At 35.4% G+C, this 22,199-nt stretch overlaps 2 protein-coding genes across 5 annotated transcripts; one reads left to right on the forward strand and one right to left on the reverse strand.

Annotated features, from left to right (window-relative positions):
* Nucleotides 1-1,126: 1,126 nt before the first annotated feature.
* Nucleotides 1,127-12,320, forward strand: LOC102613059 (stromal processing peptidase, chloroplastic). 4 transcript variants are annotated; one of them, XR_008054720.1, is made up of 25 exons: nt 1,127-1,500; nt 1,607-1,823; nt 2,249-2,490; nt 2,748-2,946; nt 3,389-3,436; nt 3,545-3,652; nt 3,742-3,930; nt 4,041-4,346; nt 4,933-5,034; nt 5,591-5,725; nt 6,120-6,344; nt 6,946-7,149; nt 7,262-7,432; nt 7,756-7,905; nt 8,401-8,538; nt 8,713-8,940; nt 9,030-9,182; nt 9,291-9,417; nt 9,821-9,950; nt 10,177-10,297; nt 10,385-10,465; nt 10,564-10,665; nt 10,913-11,063; nt 11,518-11,664; nt 11,928-12,320. XR_008054720.1 is itself a non-coding variant. In XM_052441121.1 (24 exons), the coding sequence occupies exons 1-24, from the start codon at nt 1,337-1,339 to the stop codon at nt 11,607-11,609; spliced, it is 3,783 nt and encodes a 1,260-aa protein (XP_052297081.1). In that variant the 5' UTR covers nt 1,127-1,336; the 3' UTR covers nt 11,610-12,320. The 4 variants fall into 4 exon arrangements, 1 of the variants encoding a protein (XP_052297081.1); XR_008054722.1 differs by having other exon boundaries at nt 11,944-12,320; XR_008054721.1 differs by having other exon boundaries at nt 11,961-12,320.
* Nucleotides 12,321-17,970: 5,650 nt separating this feature from the next.
* On the reverse strand, nt 17,971-21,778 carry LOC102611659 (uncharacterized protein At1g76660). The gene is made up of 3 exons (XM_025093991.2): nt 21,128-21,778; nt 18,751-19,933; nt 17,971-18,308 (listed from the first exon to the last, which is right to left on the reverse strand). The coding sequence occupies exons 1-3, from the start codon at nt 21,170-21,172 to the stop codon at nt 18,094-18,096; spliced, it is 1,443 nt and encodes a 480-aa protein (XP_024949759.1). The 5' UTR covers nt 21,173-21,778; the 3' UTR covers nt 17,971-18,093.
* Between the last annotated feature and the right edge of the window lie 421 nt (nt 21,779-22,199).

Genomic DNA, 22,199 nt, shown 5'->3' on the forward strand with positions numbered 1-22,199 from the left:
AACATAAACAAATTCAACCAGTTATTTTTAAAAAGCTACATTTTTACTTTATATTTAACTTGCTAAGAAAACCTAACTTTCCTTAAAAAAAAAAAAACTAATTTCTATAATTATGAATAGACAATAATATACTTTTGGTTCATCGCTCTATGTATTAAAATTCAATATAAACAAATTCAACCAATTATTTTTAAGAAGCTGCATTTTCACTTTATATTTAACTTGCTAAAAAAACCTAATTTCCCTAAAAAAAAAATAATTTTGTATAACTATAAAGGTATAATAGTAGTACTGCATATCAACTACAAGTTGCAACCAATGTTTGCTTTTAAATTCAATTTTCGATTTTTTTAACCATATGATAATAAACACACATGAATCATGAAGTATTAAAGGGGTTGATTGTATATATATATATTTTCTATTATTAGTAATTAGAACTTTGAAGAGTTATTGACAATTTTTTATTTGTAAATTTTATTTTAATTAGATTGATCAGATTGAATTGAATTTAATTTTTGCTGGTTTGGATTATATTAGATTTTAATTGGTGATCGGTTCAGATTAGATCCAAAATATAAAATATAACAGATTAAATTTGTGTTTAATAAAACACAATAAATTTGAATAATTGAACACCCGTACTTAAAGGACTATGTATTAGAAGTGGTTTATGTAAGTGGAATAATGTAAACATATATAAGGCTTTGATTTATAAGTACTCTTTTTAGCACGAAGTTCTACAAGTTGTATAATTACAGTTCTATCTAGAATTGAAATTAATTGCTCTCGAATAGGTCCCGCGAACTATGAGGATGGGAAACTAGCCAATCACATATACGAAATTAAATGCTAATTTAAATTTCATATTTTTCTGCGCCCTTTTATGTATGGGAGGTTAGTTATTGGTTACAAAAAAGCATCGAAACTGCAAAATTCCCATAAATAAACTCGATAAAGCCGGTCGGTGAGGGCAAATATATGCTGTGAAGTAGCACGTAGAATCGATTAATAATTTACGGTCGATGAATCAAGGCATTATAATCTGACGGGGTCAAAGTAAAGATGGAGGAGACGTATCTGAGCAGACAACTAACTTATACAAACAAACTTTGTACACCTAAGTGAAAAATCTCGCACCCGATAGCTTGCTTTTCCTTCAATGCTGCAATCTCTCGCCCCGTCTATAGTCTTTACTCTATCATATATAATCCTGTAAAGGTCAAGGCTCAATATTTCCCTCTCTATTCTATTCTATAGTTAGTAGTAGTTAATCTCTAGCAGCCGAGCCGGAGAGTGAGTCTGCCGAACAAATAAATAAAATAAGAATCCAAAAATGGCGACGTCATCAAGCTCTCTGGTCTCGGGCGTTAGCGTGCCTCAAATCCGTCCGTCGTTTAGTCGAAGAGACAAAGGAAATTGGATTGTGCGGCCGCGAAGTCATCTATCTTTTCGCTCCGGTTTCACCGCCAAGCGTCTCTCATTCCTTTCTCCTGCCAGGTACCTAATTTGTTCAATTTCAATTTTAAATCAATTTTTTTTTTATTTGCAAATTGAATTATGGATAAGAAGTCATTATTTTAATTAATTATTTTGGTGAATGAAGGTGGTCCGGTGGAGTTGCTGGCGGCGAATCAGCATTCCATGTTCACAAGCTTGATACTCGGAAGAGGCGAGCTTCCAATTCCATACTTGCCGAACGAGAACAATTTAATTGCACTTCCTGCTCCATAATCAACCGTATAAGTCGTTCCAGACTTGTAAATTCAATATCAAGAGCTTTTCTTGATAAATCTTCATTTCATTTACTTCGCTCTGATTCTGTAAGCATGCTTCTTCAATTCTCTCTCTCTTCTCTCTCTTTTTTTCCCTAATTACATCAAGTCAATTACCTCTCACTATATGCAATGTATTTGACTTTTATTTTGAAAGTTTCTTTTTAAATTAAGACTTTATCAATCTTAAATCGATTTACAAGCTATAGTTATGTTTCCTAACAAGGTGATTTTATTCCAAAAAATTAAAGTTGTATTCTTGAAGTTCACTTATTGCTTCATTTGTCTACTAATACAAAAATAAAAATATGAACTACTAAAAATTGAAAGTTTCTACAAATATCAAGCTTAATGATTCTTTTTGTTAGTAACACTAGAGCATAAATTTTGGATGATTCTATTGTGCTTGCTATCTTCCCTCCTCACACGTGCTGTAGATAATTTTATTTGATTTCGATCTATATAATCTTCAGGTCAAGCATGTTCTTGTTCCCTGTGCGACTGTGGGTCCAGATGAGCCACATGCTGCTAGTACAACCTGGCCAGATGGTATTATTGAGAGACAGAGTTTAGATCCATTGTATCCTGAACTAGAAAGATCAGAATTTGAGGCATTTTTGAATGCTGAACTTCCCTCTCACCCAAAGTTGTACCGAGGACAATTGAGAAATGGGCTTCGTTATCTTATTCTACCAAATAAAGTTCCAGCAAGCAGGTATAGCTCATGCTTTTAAGGATCTAGATGTTAGCAAAAAGGCAGTTTTTTTAGCGCTTGTAATTAATTTATTGTTTAGGTGAAAAAGATCTATAGAATTTATCGGGAAGTTAAAAACAACCAAAAAAAAAGGAATGGAAAACAAAATAAAGTTCCTTGTTTCAGCACCCTTTTACTGTGTGCAAGAATCACCCTTAATGGCGGATTTACCGTCGATTTACACTCTCAAACTTTACAGAAATATTCTGGAATTTCAGGTTTGAAGCACATATGGAAATTCATGCTGGATCAATCGATGAGGAAGATGATGAGCAAGGAATTGCGCATATGATTGAACATGTTGCATTCCTCGGAAGTAAGAAACGTGAGAAACTTCTTGGGACAGGAGCTCGTTCCAATGCTTACACTGATTTCCACCATACAGTTTTTCACATCCATTCACCTACTTATACAAAGGTTTCTTCTTCTTTTTTTTTTTTTTAATTTTTAATTTTTAATTTTTTAATAATCTCTTTGGTTGCTCCTTCTATTCTTGTGTTTCTTGATCTGATTTTCTCCTAGAAGGTTTATGGCCATTTCGCGTGGGACCAAAAAGGGAAATCATACAAGTTAATATTCCATTTTCAAAATGACAACTTCTTCCTTTGCCTTTGGCTAAGAAATCTATGTAGTTTATGTTAATAATTTCATAGCACTTTGTTTTGTACATGCTCAAATGTTAAGAAAAACACAAATTTCTGAGTGCTTACTGATCAAGAGTTGTTGATTCGGCAACTCGTGTATAAGTTATTGAATTCACGTTTTTTTTTCCCCCCTATCTGCACATTGTGTTGGTAGTTATATCCTAAATACCAATGCAATGTCCCAGAATTGACTTGCATGTTATTGTGCTTGCCAGGACTCAGATGAAGATCTACTTCCTCTTGTACTGGATGCCTTGAATGAGGTATGAATGGTAGAATTTATTGTGTGATCCAACTTTTTTTAAAATAACTTAACTGAAGATGATAAATTTAATGTCTTACATATTTTTGCATCTCTCTGATATGTACAGATAGCTTTCCATCCAAAATTCCTTTCTTCTCGAGTTGAAAAAGAACGACGTGCAATTCTATCAGAACTACAGATGATGAATACAATTGAGTACCGTGTAGATTGCCAGGTGTGAAAAGTATATGTTCACTTTTTCTTTCATCAATTTTTTTCCACTTTTCTGGTTAGAATATTGATGTCAAATTCTTTTGAACAAAGTTGTTACAACACTTGCATTCTGAGAACAAGCTAAGCAAAAGGTTCCCAATTGGATTAGAAGAGCAGATTAAGAAATGGGATGCTGATAAAATAAGGAAATTCCATGAACGTTGGTATTTCCCTGCCAATGCAACCTTATACATTGTGGGGGATATTGATAATGTTTCAAAGACAATTGATCAGATTGAGGTATGTCACAAATTACTAAAATTGTATCACATGACTTATGTGAACCAATATAGATTCTAAATTTATGTTTGGAGTCCTTATCTTGAATATGATTTCTTGCTTCTTCACAGGCTGTCTTTGGACATACTGGAAATGAAAACGAGACAGCTTCTGCATCTACTCCTACTTCTAGTGCATTCGGTGCAATGGCTAATTTTCTTGTTCCTAAGCTCTCAGTTGGGCTGCCTGGAAGTTTATCTCATGAAAGGTCATCAAATTCAGATCAATCTAAACTTATAAGAAGGGAAAGACATGCAGTTCGTCCGCCTGTGGAGCATAATTGGTCTCTGTCTGGAAGTGGTGCAGATGTAAAACCCCCCCCACAGATTTTTCAGCATGAGCTGCTTCAAAATTTTTCTATTAATATGTTCTGCAAGGTTTGAATTCTGGCGATTTGGGTTCTATCTTGAGTTGTCACGTTGTATAATATTGCATTTTTTATGAGGGTGTCTGTGTTTCCGCTGATTTCTATAAATAGTCTCTTTTGATTTCGTCTTGTTGTATTCCCTAGAGAATGTTCTAGTTTCTTCCTGATTTAATAGCCAAAGCATAGATCTAGGAGAAATTCTTGAAAAAATAGGAAGGGTAACTTCTTAGGATTCTATATCTTGAGATGGAAATTTTTATGTGGAAAAGAGAAGGAGATTAGCTGCTAACCATGGTAGGAGAGTTAGAAACAAACTGTGGATCTTGGACAAAATAGTCATTATAAGAAATTGCAAACTTCTAACAATCTTGGTGTTTTTTTTTGGTGAGTTTCTTGTGGCCACTTGCAAGCCTTATGATCCTGCACACTCACTGTTACAATGAAAAATGTTTGTCAGGGGCAGTAATGTTTTTAGGCTTTCTAAATTAAAACTTCTGGTTCTTGATATGAGATTGCACTAGTCCAAATTAACCTTCGGTAAATTGATTTCTTTTCCTTTTTCTTACCCCTTAACTTTTTTGTGAACTTTGCTGCAGATTCCAGTGAATAAGGTCCGAACATATGGTGACCTGCGAAATGTTTTGATGAAGAGAATATTTCTATCTGCGTTGCATTTTCGAATTAATACAAGATACAAGGTGTGTGGGGAATTATGTATACAATTTTCAGATTGAACAATTGATTTGCAAGGCAGGTTATTCTCAATTTGTTACGAGTTGTGTTTTGCTTGTAACTCTTCTCTAAGTCCTCGAAGTAAAATTTGTTTTAAGCAATGAATATATAATGCTTATATGAAAAAAATTTAAATTGGTTGATGATTCATTATAAGCAGTATTCACCAGTCACTGGGGGGAAAAATGAATTGAAAACTAGTCATGCTGCCTCTTTATAGAAATGTGTGTGATTCTGATTGATTGTATTCTTTATGGTTTTAATTGATTGCACTGTTGTCTATCCAAATTGTCATGAGTGGCAGACCATCAACAACTGAGATCATCAATAAACTTCGTGGTCCTACCTTTGAGAAGTATTTACAGGTAGAAAAATGAATCTTGAAACCAAACATTTGAGACTTCCTCATAGGAAAAGATATAGATGTAGAAATTTTGATTATAAGTCATGTGTTTGTACTATACATGTAATACCATGTTCTGTAGCCCTTCAAGACTTAAGCTAATTCATGAAAATTTTCAGAGTTCAAATCCACCATTTACCTCTGTTGAAATGGATCATAGTGATTCTGGAAGGGAAGGATGTACTGTCACAACCCTCACTGTAACCGCAGAACCCAAGAATTGGCAAAGTGCAGTTAGAGTTGCTGTTCAAGAGGTTTGTACCTTCTAACAACTTCTCTGTGTGTGTGTGTGCGTATTCAAATATGTTTAACTGATTCTGATGTTGTTTTCACTGTTTTCTTGGGTTAATTATGCAATGATTTAACAGCACCAGTTCAGGAGATGAGATAATCAATTGTCTTCTTTTCTTACTTTCATTTTCTTTTACCTTCTGGGTATACCTTTTACTTTTCCCCTTCCATTTTCTATTCATGAAACATTGGTGGCATTTCATTTGAAAAGACATGATTACTGACCACTTTAATGTCTGGGCCTTAGCGGTTTTTTTTACAATTTTGGTTGAAGTTTAAGGACGAAGAAGCTTTTATAGTTGATTTTCTTTTAATTAGCTTATTTTGCTGTTATATGACACATTTTGCTTGGTCCAGGTTCGCAGGCTGAAAGAATTTGGTGTCACCAATGGTGAACTGACTCGCTACATGGATGCACTATTGAAAGATAGTGAACACCTTGCAGCCATGATTGATAATATTTCATCTGTTGATAATTTGGATTTCATTATGGAGAGTGATGCCCTAGGCCATACAGTGATGGATCAGAGACAAGGACATGCAAGTTTGGTTGCTGTCGCTGGAACAATTACTCTTGAAGAAGTAATGTTTACCATTAACAATGAGCAGTTGTGGTTTGTGATTTGTGTTTCCTCTTTTTATGTATATAAACGTACATAGAATTACCATTTGTCAATTTAACTGACAGAAATTTACCTATGATCTAGGAGCAACCTCAGGCTGATTGCATTCTGTGCATCTAAGATATGATTGCTAGAATTAAGCATTAGGGTTTGCATGTAATTTTTCATGGTTTACTGATTTACTGATTTGATTTAAAGGTTTTCTTTTAAGTAATCATTGTCTTTAGTTTCTCTGGCACTCTTGTCTCCAAGGTTGATTTTCTGACCTCATAAGTTGGAGGGAAAAAGTCTATCTATAGTTTTCTTGAACAAATTTCATATCAAATTTTGATTTCATTTCAACATATGTATCTTCATCTGTCTTCAAGATGTCCTGAAACCATCATGCTGATGCAGGTGCATAAAAGGTTGATTTTCTGATTGTATTGATGCCTATAACTTACAAAATCATCTTGTTTTCTGCATTTGGGCTGTTGCATTTTTTCAGTTGTTGTAGTTGAAACTGCAAACAGTGATCACTTTCTCACCAATTTGTCATTTATACTCTTTTGGTGGTGTAGGTTAACTCCATTGGTGCCGAGGTATTAGAATTTATCTCGGATTTTGGAAGACCTTCTGCACCGGTTCCTGCAGCAATTGTTGCATGTGTTCCAAAGAAGGTTCACATTGATGGAATTGGTGAAACTGAATTCAAGATATCCCCAAATGAGATTGTAGATGCCATAAAATCAGGAATGGAGGAGCCTATCGAGGCTGAGCCAGAGGTGACCACCCTTTGGAACTTTGCTTGATTATACATTGAAATTCATTTGGATGGTGTTTTTATGAGAAAGTCTGCTCGAAAAGTTTTGTTCAAGTAATTGCTTGTTTGTACAGCTTGAGGTTCCAAAAGAATTAATATCTGCATCAGAGCTAGAGGAGTTAAAGCTGCGGTGCAGGCCATCCTTTATTCCTCCTAGACCTGAACTAAATGTCACAAAAGTGCATGACAAGGAATCCGGGATCACTCAACTTCGGCTTTCTAATGGAATTCCTATTAATTATAAGGTATGGCTTACATTTCCTTCCACCATATCTTCTTTAATGTTGGATTGTAAGCATATAATTTGTTGAGAAACATTTTGTGTTGAGGTTAGGTTTTTGGTTAACAGTGCTGTTATCATTTCTTTCCTGATCCCTCTCTTTTAATAGTGTAATTTTCTGTTCTCGTTATGAAGTAAATATATCTTTAGGGTGGTATTGTTCATTGCCTTGAAATGAGAAAGATAGTTCTGATCCACAGCTCATTTTTATCTAGTGTTCGTATTGGTGGGTATGTGAATTTGTCATTGTTCATATCTTTCTCCATTTATTCCCTCTTTATGTCTCAGATTTCTAAAAGTGAAGCTCAGGGAGGTGTTATGCGGCTCATAGTTGGTGGTGGACGAGCAGCTGAAAGTTCAGAGTCAAGAGGAGCTGTTATAGTGGGTGTTCGAACACTAAGTGAGGGTGGTCGTGTGGGCAAGTTTTCAAGGGAACAGGTAACAAGAGCAATACCCAATTTTCCTTTGTGCCTTGTTGGGATTTGTAAGATTATGGTGTAACTCTTCATTTTCTCAACTAAGTCACTAGTATGCATTGGCAGAGTCAACATTTTGCTTTGTTGGAGGCAAGAACTGATGGATTAATTATAAATAATATCGTGATATTTGCGGGATTTTGTTGCGAAATTATACTTTGAAGAAAGACGTAAAAGCTAGAGTATGAAAATGAGAGGCAGAAACATGTGCAATTAGTTAGGTCTTGTGACCTTGAAGCTTGAATCATGGGTTGGAGTTATGGCTAAGTTATTCACAAATTTAAATTTGGTGCATTAGTTTTTAATTAACTGAATGGATCTCTTAGTCCTTTCCTCTGGATGTTGGAATTACCATCCTATAATGTAATTTGGTGTTAGCAGTGCTTCTCTGGACTATGATTTCTCCATCCCACTGGCATGCTAATTGTCTTGTATATGGTCTAATTTGCTTTTCCAGGTAGAACTTTTTTGTGTTAACCACCTAATAAATTGCTCTTTGGAGTCCACTGAAGAATTTATTGCTATGGAATTCCGTTTTACTCTAAGAGACAATGGAATGCGTGCAGCTTTCCAGTTACTCCATATGGTGCTTGAGGTATCTCTAATTATCTATGTTAACCATAATTGTTCTGTTGTAAATATTGCGTCTTTCTTTTGGCATTGTGTAACTGCAACAGAAGAAAATCATATTAGCATGTTGGTACTTTGATTATGGTACAGCAATTCGTTCTTTTCAATCAGTGATGTAATGTTGGTTGATGACTTGCAGCATAGTGTCTGGCTGGATGATGCATTTGACAGAGCTAGACAGTTGTATCTGTCTTATTATCGGTCTATTCCCAAAAGCTTAGAACGCTCAACTGCCCACAAACTCATGTTGGCAATGTTGAATGGAGATGAGCGGTTTGTAGAGCCTACGCCTAAATCACTGGAAAATTTAAATTTGAAATCGGTAAAAGAGGCGGTAATGAATCAATTTGTGGGTAACAACATGGAGGTAGGCAGTTATCTTGTGTTGAAATACTTTTTTATGAATATTGCTTCTGAATAAGAGATTTCTTATTGTTTAAAGTATTGATTCCACAGGTGAGTATTGTCGGGGACTTCTCAGAAGAGGAAATTGAGTCTTGTATCCTTGACTATCTAGGCACAGTTAGAGCAACAAATGACTCAAAGAGAGAGCATGAATATAGTCCAATTTTATTTCGCCCATCTCCATCTGACTTGCACTTCCAACAAGTAAGAATTGAATCTCAACTTCAAGTTTGGCTTCTTCTTGGAAGTACTGGTTGACAATGAATCTCTTCGTAAAATCACATGAAGAGCAATTTATTTGGATTTTATCAGGTATTCTTGAAGGACACAGATGAAAGAGCATGTGCGTACATTGCAGGTCCCGCACCAAATCGTTGGGGTTTTACAGTTGATGGCATGGATCTTTTCAAGTCAATTGATAATACTTCATGTAGCTTCGGTAAGTTTTGAAAGGAAAATGGAAGAGAATACTGTCCAAAAAGACTGTTAAATTTTATCCACCATGTTTCTAGAAGTCCTGTTTGCAACTTTCTTTTGGGTATCAAAAGTTTATACAGAGATTTCAAAAAATTTAAACAAAACAGATGATAATCATTAATTACTCAAAAAATTCCACTTGGCACAGCAGACACAAATCTTGAAGACAGTATATTGTAGTTGGTGAATTCTGTTGCTATTTTAGTTTAACATGGTGAAGCTGTGAAGGTTTTACTTTTTAACATGCATTAATCAATAGAATACTATTTCTATTTGAGTAATTGATATGTTTAGTTTCTGAAGCTTAAGGAGCTTCTACTTTGATATGACCAATCCGTTGATTGTTAGCTGCAATGCTTTTGCAGATATGCCACCAAAATCCGAGGAATCTATGATGCTGAAGGATATTGAGAAGGATCAACAAAGAAAGCTTCGCAGTCATCCGCTTTTCTTTGGGATTACAATGGGGCTGCTGGCTGAGATCATAAATTCTAGGTAGTTCTTTTAGTAGCACTGTACATATCTAGCACATTCATTCTTGCTGATACATCATCTTGTATCAATGTTCACCAGCGGGTGCAAGTGTGCCTCCTGTAGGTTGTTTTTGGATATGTGATTTGATAGTTTTTCTTTTGTCTGTAAAAACAATGAGTATCTGCTAAATAGAATTTTTTTGTGGTTATTTATTATCAACACAAAATTTTCCTTGTGCTTTCTACAGGCTTTTTACAACAGTTCGGGATTCCCTTGGATTAACTTATGATGTATCGTTTGAATTAAACTTGTTTGATAGACTTAAGCTTGGATGGTATGTGATTTCTGTTACATCACCCCCAGGCAAGGTGAGAGTTCAATTTCCATGTATCTACTTTCAGTGTTCTTCTCTAATCTCTGAATCTTGACCAGCTCTGTGTCTATTTGACATTCAGGTACATAAAGCTGTTGATGCGTGCAAGAATGTTCTTAGAGGTTTGCATAGCAACAGGATTGTCCAAAGGGAGTTAGACAGGGTTAGTTGTTTGAATTTATCTGAATACTTTTTTTTTTTCCCATCTTTTTGGCAAACATCTGGCAAATTCAATATAACAGCATCCATTGCAATCCACAGGCAAAACGAACCCTCCTCATGAGACATGAAGCTGAAATTAAGTCAAATGCATATTGGCTTGGATTGTTGGCTCACCTGCAAGCTTCTTCTGTTCCAAGGAAGGTAAATTGGAAATCTCTGTGTCATTCAAGTGATAAAATAATTTTCTGACTTTATCACTTTAATTTTTCCTATAATGTTTGTATATGGTCTTTTTTTAATAAATATATTGTTGCTTCTTCTGTCGCAAGGATGGTAAATTGGAAATCTCTGTCAAAAGCTTATTCTAGTAATAAAATACTATCAGGATACATCATGCATTAAAGATCTTACTTCTCTGTGTTTGGTTTTGTGTGGATGTATCTGCCAGGATATATCATGCATTAAAGATCTTATGTCACTATATGAAGCTGCTTCTGTTGAGGACATATACCTTGCATATGAGCAGTTAAGAGTTGATGAGGATTCGTTATATTCATGTATTGGAATTGCTGGTGCTCAGGCTGGAGATGAAGAAACTGGTAAGGACATATCTTTCTGATTTTCCCCATGCCTACTGCATTTAGATGAGTGAAATTCCGGTCTCATTTATTGCATTTTTCATCCAACCACCAGTTTTCTTTCCTTTTTTTTTTTTTTTTCAAATTATTGTTCTTAATAAGGAAAAGCCACCGAGTTTGAAATCTCTGAGAACTGCTTCAGATGTGCTCTCAAGCAATCTATAAGCAACCTCTGAATTCATGGATTGATCATTGTGAAATAGCTGGGCAGTGTACTGAAGGCATTTCAGATATGAAACATCTCTTTCATTGTCTGTCAAAAAGATATTGATGCTTATTCTTAGGTTTGCTACCGTTGCATCTGATCGTAAATTTGCTACGTGCCGGGGGAGGCTTTGAAGAATTTTTTTTATTTTTAGGTATGATCTCATTAGACTTGTTCCTCTCAATTTTACATTTATTGTGTATTGTGCAGCTTCTTCAGAGGAAGAATCTGATGAAGGCTACCCAGGGGGAGTTATTCCTGTGGGCCGCGGTTTGTCTACAATGACACGGCCAACAACATGAGGTTACTAGATCTTGCATTGTTTGTGCATGGAGAGAGGATGTTATACGTTAGATGGTATGTTTCCCAGCATAAAGTGTATGGAGTATTATTTTGTTAGTGTAAATTGCTTCAAATTATTAAGCTGAGATGGAAGTTCCCAGGCCTGGGTGTTTAAAAATTAAAATTTCTGAATAGAAGATAGTGACGTCATGACATACCTGAAGTTTTGAGTGACGGGGTTGGTGTGCGTATGGGTTTTGGTTATTATTATTGTCATAGTTGCTGCTAGTCCTGTGTCTTGGTAATGAGAATTGAACTCGTTTTTGCATTTGTAATAGCTTAAATTGTGGGAAGGTCGCTTGGCTTTACAGGGACGGTGCAACTTCCCAATTACAGGAAAAATAATTGTATGGAGCTGCTTCTAGAACTTCACCTCCGACCTGGCTTAACCAACAGCCTTGCTGTGAATCAAGCTATTTACAGGTTTGCACCTGTTGGGAACCGGTATTCGTGAATTCAGCTTCTTATTACTCCATAGTATTTATTTTACAATTTACATGCAATAGCAACGTCAAATTGGTCAGTACATAATGGGCATGTAATCATTGGAACTAAAGATTTTACCACCGACTGCGTAGCTAAGCTGATAGGTGCTAATTTGAAATTGTATATTAACTTATTTTTAGGTACAAAAATAATTAAAGTTAAATGGCACTCATTTTTGTATTCAATTTTTCGCTCTCGTGAAAGTTGGTTGATTTTGGGATGCCGGCTCGTGGATTGTTTTCTACTGTGATGTGCAATTTGCAAAGCAAATTTAAAGTTTAAACCTCGTGCAGTTTACGGAAATTTAATGAAACAATTATTAATTAATTATCAAATCTATAATTATTTGAATAAATTGTAATTTAGTTATTGGACCAAGATGATTTAGAAAATGACCATTGATTTCTCTACTCAAAGAGACAAGGATTTGTTTGTTATTTCAAATGCCTTCTTGGAATCGACAGTATTACTTACTATTGGCTAACACACGTAGTACCAATCACTCGAGCATGTCTCCGTCTGGCCCCTTTTTTTTTTTTTAAATATATTAAGTTTTAAATATTTATTCGCCGCTCGAAGTTAAGGTATATTTCTTTCTTGAGACCTAATAATTTCTTCGCCGGTTTAAGGTAAAACAAGAGAGAAAGAAAAAAGAAAGTATTTATTTGATGACGGTCACAGTATCATGGTACCGGTTGAAATGGAATGATGGTGGGAAATGGGAATTCTCTTGCATCTGGAGGGGGGGTAGACGGCTTGAAGAGAAAGATTAGTTAGCTTTACAACCCAGAAGTTGGTAATTATTACCACGCACGGGCTAGGCCACCAATGAAACCTCAGAGAGTCAGAATGAGGCACGCTCTTCTTGCCCACCACGGCTCGCTTGAAACTTGAATCGTCATGATCACGTGCAACTTGAAAAGATTCAAAGTTGGTGAAGACTGCCCCGTTTTTCTTCATTTTGTCAAGCTTGTGCTGGCACTTCTGTTGCTGGTTTGCTGCTGCCCTTAAGTTGAACCAAGGTGTTTTGATATTGCTACTAATTGCATAGGGCTGGTGAGTAGGGATGGCAAATATTTAATTATGGATAGATAATATCCATCCAAATACAAATCCATAATTATCCATAATGAATATATCCATATCCATATTCAGTATTTAATATTGGACATAGATATGAATTTTATCCATATAGATATGGAGATCCATGGATATCTATGGATATTTTATTTTTATTATATAAAAATAATAATATCAAATAGTTAAAATTCCAATATCAAATTTGGCTATTAAACTATTTATATTAGTAATAATATATATAAAAAATAAAATGGCGGTCTGGTGGCGGAGGTCTGGCGAAGCTGACGATGGTCCGGCGACCTTCCGGTGAGGTCCGGCAGTGATTCGAGGAGATACATTGATGATCCCGCGACCTTCCGGCGGTGGTCTGGCGATGTCCGGTGGTGGTCCGGTGACTTTCCGGTGGAGGTCCATTTATAATATTAAATCAATAAATAAAATAATAATTATTAGTGGCATTAAATAAGTTAAAAAATTAAAGGGTAATTTTGAAAACTTTAGATTTTAATATAAGAGGAATTTAAATTTTTCACTAATTAATATAAGAGGAAATTAGATTTTGTTGTTTTTTTTTTCATTTTAGTTTAACAATATAAATTTTTTTAACTTTAAATGGATAAATTAATTAGATTTTGGATATCCATTAAATATTTATACCCATCCAATATCTAATTAAATATTTTTTAAAATATCCATATCCATATCCAAAAAGATTTTAGATGGATATTATCCAATCTAATTGGATTGAATATATGGATATCCAATTTGGATAAACCAACTTGCCATCCCTAGGCTGGTGGCCTTCGTCATTGTAAGAAATACGAGGCCTTTGGCCTTTTAAATGTTAATGATATTGTCTTGGCTATTCTTCAACTCCTTAAAGATCATGATCTTGTCGTTCATGTTGACATTGATATTCATCTTAGTGATGACATATTTTATTCCACTGATAGAGTTTTTATGACTGTCTATTCATATTTTTGGAGATTATTTATGGGAACTGGCCATCAGGATGATATTGGTGTTGGAATAGACAAGTACTATTCTCTGAATGTTCCACTCGAAGATGGAATTGATGATGAGAGCTACCAGTATTTGGTTTAACCCTAAACTAGTTATGGCTCAAGTTATGCTATTTCAATTTGATGCTGATTCTTTTTCCAAGAGATAGATTAGACTATTTTAGGGTGTGTTTGAGATTGATATTAGGTAGCTGTAACTTAAAAAATATAGTATTAAAGTATTTGGTAAACTAACTGCTGTAAATTGAAAGTTATATTGATATAATTTTTCACTTGTACGATGAAAAATCTATTATATCTTTAATAATTTTGTCAAATTTATTATTTAAAATTTATATTTACTACATATTATTAACTTTTATTTCATAGTTATAATTTTTTTTTCATAGCACAGCTACAACACCTCAATCCCAAACAAGATCTTAGTCTTTCCATCAAAGGTCATGCTGAATGTGTTGGATACGAGATCTTTCAACGTTCCCCTACTGTTGTTGGATGGAGGTATTCAAAATCTATATTGTTTTATTAAGGGAAATTTACAAAAAAAAATTTTTGTCATTTTTCACAATTGGCCTTTGAAACGTTTTCCTATCATAACTAGCCAAACACAAGGTTTTTACCCCAAAATACCCTTATTTGTTCAAACCCAACTTCTCTCCCTCTTTATCAAACCCAACGCAGCTTTTCCTCTTGAATCATCATCATCTGCAGCGGCGAACGGCGACGGCAACAGTAAAAGTGAAGTCCAATCAAATACATCAGAATATATCCGAATTCAACACCAATCTGACACAATCCTAACAAAGTGAATTAGAGCCCAAAACCTAGGACGCTAATTGAAAGGAAATTGATTTTGTAGAAATATTACACAATAGGTGTTTGATGAAATGTTTCTTAGATTGTTTAAACTTTATTTTGGCATCACCAGGTGTTAAAGGCGTTTGTTTGCTTGATTCAGTGCGACAAGAGAGTTTTGGTGCTTTTAAATGTTGGTACGATAGGCACCTGTCGCACAAATTTGGTGTCATAGGTAGCCTATCGCACCTATAGCGCACCTACGAAGCCCTGATCAAGTGCGATGCCTAGCCATGACCAGCACCCCTCACCCCCACGAATTTGGTCATCACCCACACAAACAACTTCACCCACGCCACCAACATCACAAATTATTCAATCTTTTCTCACTATCACTAATAAAACAAAAAAAAAAAAAACAACATAAAAGAAGAATACACAATAGAACATGCAATAAAATCTAGGGTTTTTGAACTAACCGTTGATTTCAGATCTTTGTCGAAATTTTGGTGATGTTGGCTGCCGAGAATGGACTCCGAATTGTCGCCAGCGATGAGTGAACTTGGGAGAGAACCGTTCGTTAGAGAGGGAGAGGATGCTTGGAGAATGAGAGGGGTATTTTCACCACTTAGGATGTTGTTTGGCTAATGTTGATAAAAATAAATTGGGAGGGCTAATTCTGAAAATTGACAAAAGTTTTGGGTTAATTTTGTAAATTTGCCTTTTATTAGACTATATTGTCTCTTTATGTGTTGTTAATTGAACTATTCCTCATCTACTCAAGTCAAAATGTTAACATCGATTGCAAATTGCCTGAGAGGTGTAACAATAAGACAACAATGTGCAAGGAAGAAAGGTGTGTTTACGATGTACACTGCATTTGCATGATAACTATTTGGTCATAGTTTTCAAGTTCCATTTTATGTTCTTGTTTTTTTGGTTGATAGTTCATTAAAATTTACATATCTCATATACAATCTGTTGACCATAATGGTATTGCACTAGGGTTGGAACTTGAAGACAAGATGCCGCCACTTCATGTTGCTCCAAGCAACATGGAAAACAAAAACACACGTGGATACTTGGACGAGATAAAGGCAGAACTTCTTCATAATATCTGAAAAGTTACAGCATGCACCAAGTGTCTAGTTTCCAGAGCGATCGCCCGAAACCAAGTTTCCAGGGGTTTGTTCTAGTAAACTGTTATGTAATTCAAGTATTTACATTGACGGTAAATTTCAAATTCTCCACGTGAATTGACTATCTTCCAAATCATCTCCTTATTTTTGAAAGTCTCAAATCACCTCCATCTTTATTTAAAAGATAAGAGAAAATAAAGGTAGATTAATTTTTTTTGTCTTCTCAACAAAAATGGAGTTAAATTGAAGTTTTCAAAGTCCAAAATATCAAATTACCTCCATAATAAAACATTTTGATATTCAGGTAGACGAAGACTTAAATGAAGGAAATGACCGATGGGATACTGATGACATGGATTCTATTTTATCAACGGTAGTCTTTGGTTGGATCTTCATTTTGTTAGGTGATGAAGCTCTTTCAGGCTGCTAACATATCGACATAGAGTTTATCCTTTTCTCTTTTGCCAGAGTAAGCCTTTTCCCTTTTGCCAGAGTAAGCCTTTTCCAAGCATAGTGAAGACAGAACCTGTTGGACCTGATTGAAAAGAGCTGGTGGACTCTAAAGGTATGTTTGAGATTGGGGTGTTGTAACTTTTAAACTACAACTGTTGTAAAAAAAAATTATAATTATTAAACAAAAGTTAATAACATATACTAAATGTAAATTTTAAATAATAATTTTATCAAAATTATTAAAGATATAATAAATTTTTCATTATATAAGTGAAAAATCATATCAATATAGTTTCCAAGCTGAAGCTGCAGTAACTTGTATTTACCAAACACTTTAGTGCTGTAATTTTTAAGTTACAACTGTCCAACCTTAATTCAAATGCACCCAAAATCATTTACGCAGAAGTGATGATATACTAATACACATTCTTCGTACTTAAAAGGCTCACATTTGACTTCAGAGTCGATATGTGAGCCGTGCATCAAAGAGGAAGACGATTGAGGGTCAATAGAGTCGTCTAAATATAGGAGCTTTTATCGGTCTCTTTTCCTTTCCGTTCTCCTAAAGTAGCTGATTCAGATTTACAGGAGCATTTTGCCATGCCCATGATTATCAAATTTCGGAACAATTTTTAAATTGGAGAAGGGAAAAGAAACTTTAAACTTGGCCCGTTTTATTTACGTCCAAGTACAATTTAATTAATTCTTGCTCTGGATGAATTATATATGCTAATAACTTGAGCAGCACCTCGATCAAGTGATGTTAAATCATGTAATAAGCCATTCTGATGGGAGATCGAATGGCGTAAGTCAAACTTCCCCCGAGTAATGAAGAGGCTTTTGTAAGTCATTCTCACACACACCACACACAACTCTAGGTTTCCGCTTTAGGATCAAAAGCACAACTCAAATATCCGTCTCCAGTCTCCTTATGGATCTCAATATCACTAAACATCAATATTTATTTCAGAAAAAAAAAAAATAAATAAATAAATAAAAGGTACTCGGGTAGAACTTTCCAAACTTCAATACTTGCCATCCACATGCTATAATCAAGCAAAAGCAATTAAAATATCACATGAGAACACGCACAAAGCACCTAAAAGTGCTAAAATAGGACCAGCTTAATGTTGCTGTAGACATTCCCTTTAATCATTCACTAGGAAGTTAAATTGCAATTAGGCAAATATGCATAATAAGATGCAGTAAATATGTAACTTAGAGAGAGGCTGCAAGTTAGGGATCACGGAGGATGCAATTTCCAATCAGCGGGTCAGGTTTCACCCGAGGGAGGGAGGGAGGGATGGGAGAGAGAGAGAGAGAGAGAGAGAGAGAGAGAGAGATGGTTAGATCACAGGTCAAGATCATTCCAACTATCACAGAGATTCCCAAACAAAAAAGCTTAAGAAAAGAAACCAGCAAATTAACACATATGCAAACAAGTGATAAAATGTGCCTTCCTCTGATCCTTAGCCATGCCATGAGAAATCTCCTTTACCTTCTCTTAAGCTTCTTCCTCTCCTATAGTCAATTTCAGCATCAGAACATGACAAACCTTGGTGATATTTTCTGCTGTTTCTGGATGTCCTCATCTTTGAAAAAATATCCTCTTCATCTGTTAGCACTTGATTGCCAGGTGTACTCGCTCCAGAGACATCGCCAGATTGTCTCTTTGGTTTATTATCTAAGTCATGCAATGAGAGAACATTATTTCCTGTAGTTAAAGGTATGCAGGAACACATCACAGCTCGGAGATCCAATGAAATGAAATAGAAAGCCTTTGAACACAATTTCAGAAAAGTAGTTTTTTTTCATTAATACCCAGACCAGCTGAACCCCACACCCCCTCGAGTATAAATCAAACCCAAACCTAATCTTGGAATAAACAATTTCAAATCATACGACCTTTTTATAAATTTTATTATTTTGTAAAGTGACCGATTTTACAAGGTGAGGTTTCTGATTGAAAAACTAAAACGAAAATGAAGTGCAAAAAAATGATCCACATTGTCAGGAGAAATAAATATCAGACAATTGACAAAAAATTTTGAAGTGGTTTTCTTTTGCTTCCCGTTTTCATTTTTTCCAGACTTAGTAACATTTTAGATTTATTTAAGAGAGTTTACCTTCACATCCATCACTTGATTCAGTCAGTTCATGGTGTATGCCCCCATTCATAAGATCAGAATCAGATTTAAGGTTTTTTGGATTCAGCAAGTTAGATTCTCTTCCCTGAGGCTTTTGTCCATCCATTGATGCAGGTAAACTTTCTTCAAAGGCAGGTTTATCTGAGGTAAAAGGCATCATGGTAAATGAGTCATCCATTACATCAGTGATCTCTACATATTGAGGCGTAGTGATGATTTCATCCGCACTGAATCCAAATGAAGCTCTGTAAGCTTCTAACTCTTCCACATCTTGCTTGGGACTCTTGGTATGCCTGTTTTGATTCCCATTTGCACCATTTGGGTAAACATCTGAATCCTTGGAAACGCTTAACCTTCCACCAGTATGAGGAAATGGGGAATCGTGATCCAGATAGAACTGCGCAAATGTAGCAGGACAGAAAAAATTTGTGTCTTGAGAGACCCTGGAGCCACCAGTGGTGTCATGTGTATACAGTCTTCCAGAACCACTCCTAGAATATTTTCCATTCTGGGGAGAAACGGTAGGATCCCATTGGGGAGGGAACTCCCTCTCAGGAAAAGATGATGATAGACATTCACCAGAAGTCCTTGAAATTGGTGATATAAGACTGCTGGGAGGACTTCCAGGATAAAGTGAATAAGTTGCTTGAAGATCATTTGCAGCAATATAATTTGCCTTGTCAGTGCCATTTAGATCCATAGAAGATGTAAGGAATCGAGCAAAGGGCACATCTGGGGAGGAAGGAGTAGTGAGATGTGCCAACTCTGGCGGAGGAGTGAGAGGAGCTGTTGATGGCTCAGTTGTAAAGGTTGAGAAAACAGGAGGAGACACCAATTGTGTTTCATGAGCATATGGTCCAGTGGCAAACATTGTAGACGAAGGACCTCCAGGTGAGTTAGCAGATAAAGACAAGAAGCAACTGGGTGACTGTGCTGTTGAAGGGAGTGCAGAATTTGTAAAAGAGGCAGGTGAAGAAGGTGGAGCTAGAAGGGATGGAGCTAATGTTGTAGTTTGGTTGGGCAAACCAGCAGCTTGAGGTCCATTTGGCTGGGCTGCAGGTGCATTGCCCTCAGGCATACGAGATGCAGGTACTATACGCTTTCCACCTTTCTGTGAACGGAAACACGAGAATGCCCCCAAACAGCCTCCCCATCTCTTTCGCTGTAAATAAATTCAAGCATGATTGAGACTAGATTGCACGACAAAAAAGAGAAAAACCAGAAAACAAAACAAGTTAAGAGGACTACAGATATATCTCTTAATTTTAAGCAGGCAATGGGGTTAAGTGAATTTCAGAAATTCAGGGCAAGATTCATATTTTGAAATTCATGAGTGAAACCTGCTTACATATATGTTTTGTGTTTGGCTGAAGAAACAAAGGGACAGAAAAATACAAATGACTTGGTATTGCTGCTGATAATCGATCTAGAACTAATAAAACTATCTATGATATGTGTGCACATGGAGAAAGAGATAAAAGGGAATGATTTGTTTCATCTAAACACTAGAGTGCAATCCCATCCTAGCAAAAATCATGTTTATTCTCCCAAAAGACTTAGACATCATATCATTCTAAACCCTGAAATGCATGTAATTTTTATGGAAAATTATTAGTCACTGCCAAACTCAGGTATCAAAATGAATTCTATGGGTTAACTGATTGAAAGGTTAAGCTTGATAATTATTTCAAAGGTTTTGCCAAACATGGACCTAAACTTGAAATTGTAATTATTGGACTCTCCAGAACATTTGATAGCCCAATTCTTTTTTATGCTAATAGATAGATCTTTAGGAAGGTGATAAGAGACTGTTTGTCTGATAGAACTTATTAACAATAAAATGATAAAAAATTAAGTGCAAAAATTACAAGTTTTACTTGGTCGCTTACTTTGAAATACATGGAAAGTAAAAGAGAAGTTAGGTGGGACTGGCAGTAGATTTCAAGAAAACTTGATTGACATTCCATCAAAACTGAAAATGAAAGCGCAAGCAGCAGCCAATACAATGCATGGGTATAATTAATAAATAAGTCCATATTACTTGCTTGCTTACTTGCACACATAATTAGGGGTGGGGGAAAAGAAAGAAAAATTGGCAGCGATATTTATACTAAAAAAAAAAAAATCATGGGATATTACAATATGCGATGAACAACAAATAAAAATAAAAATAAAAATAAAAATAAATAAAGAAATAAATAAAAACGGGAATGTTAGTTAAAATCGAAATCGGATCGTGTTGGAAAGATAGGAAAGCAAATGCGAATGAACAGATCTGAAGAAGAGAAAGTAAAGAGGCCAGATCTGGCTTACAAATATAAAATAAATTTGAAGAATGGAGAAGAGAGATACATACCCGTTCCTGCTGAGGGAGAGGGAACCTGTTCTGCTCAGACCCCATAATCACGCGCGCACCCACTCGCTCTCTCTCACTCACAAGCTGTATGAATGCAACTACTACCACTAAATCCCACAAATTCAGTTTGTTAATTTAGAAAGAAACTTGCCTAAACTAATCAGGAGGAAATGGAGATTGCTGAAACTTGAAATGAGCCTGAGCCTGAGCCTGAGCCTGAGCCTAAGCCACCCACAACATGATCTCACATTTCTTTGCTTTGTTCACTTCTTCTTGTTCTTGTTCTTGTTGGGATAAGATGGATTATAATGAGATTAGATTAAACCAACCAATCAATCAACCCAGACCCAGACGGAGGCTTTGCTAATTGCTTTTTAAAAGAGGGGCCTCTAACCAGAAGCTGACACCATGTAGATTTTGCTCTTCTGATGCAACAAATTAACAAACAAACAAAAGAGAGAGAGAAAAGAGAACATTAAAAAAAAAAATCGATTTCTTTTACTAATTAATTAATTTAATATAAATCTAAAGGACAAGGAAAGACAAAAGTAAAGCGAAAAAGGCCCGACCGATTAAGATAGTCAGAGAAATACACTCTCTCCTACACTCTCTCCCCCCACCCTTTCCTTAGCTCACACTCACTCACTCTCTCGGTCCCTCCATTATTCCATACACAAAACTTTTTTTTTTTTTAATCATCCTTTTTATTTATTTCCTTTTTCTTTTCTTTTCTTTTTTTTTTTCTCAAATTTTTATAAAGTTCGTTCGAGTTCCACTGTCCAGACGTCCAGTCCAGTTAAAGAAATGAAAATCAAAATTATTCCAATTATTAATGATTATAATATAGTATTATTATTATTATTATTATTGTTGTCGTCGTCGTTGTTGTTATTATTATTATAATAATAATAATAATAATATTATTATTAATGAATGCTAAAGGAACTAATTAAGGAAGACGACGAGTACTACTGACTGGTCTATGAGAAGCAGAAACGAGAAAGAGAAAAAGATCAGGGCAATATGGCATGGCATTAAAAAGAAGAGCAGGGCTTATGGAGGTCGACCTGGG

This window comes from Citrus sinensis, chromosome 5 (genome assembly GCF_022201045.2).
Source record: "Citrus sinensis cultivar Valencia sweet orange chromosome 5, DVS_A1.0, whole genome shotgun sequence".
In the NCBI taxonomy this organism is placed as follows: Eukaryota; Viridiplantae; Streptophyta; class Magnoliopsida; order Sapindales; family Rutaceae; genus Citrus; species Citrus sinensis.

Excerpts from the sequence above, each read along its gene's own strand:
- LOC102613059 (XM_052441121.1), top strand. The coding sequence starts at position 1,337 with ATGGCGACGTCATCAAGCTCTCTGGTCTCGGGCGTTAGCGTGCCTCAA. Across the intron at positions 4,347-4,932 it reads CTATTAATATGTTCTGCAAG|ATTCCAGTGAATAAGGTCCG; the intron begins GTTTGAATTCTG and ends ACTTTGCTGCAG. Across the intron at positions 6,345-6,945 it reads GAACAATTACTCTTGAAGAA|GTTAACTCCATTGGTGCCGA; the intron begins GTAATGTTTACC and ends TTGGTGGTGTAG.
- LOC102611659 (XM_025093991.2), bottom strand. The coding sequence starts at position 21,172 with ATGGGGTCTGAGCAGAACAGGTTCCCTCTCCCTCAGCAGGAACGG. Across the intron at positions 19,934-21,127 it reads CTCTCCCTCAGCAGGAACGG|CGAAAGAGATGGGGAGGCTG; the intron begins GTATGTATCTCT and ends ATTTATTTACAG. Across the intron at positions 18,309-18,750 it reads ATCAAGTGATGGATGTGAAG|ATAATAAACCAAAGAGACAA; the intron begins GTAAACTCTCTT and ends TGCATGACTTAG.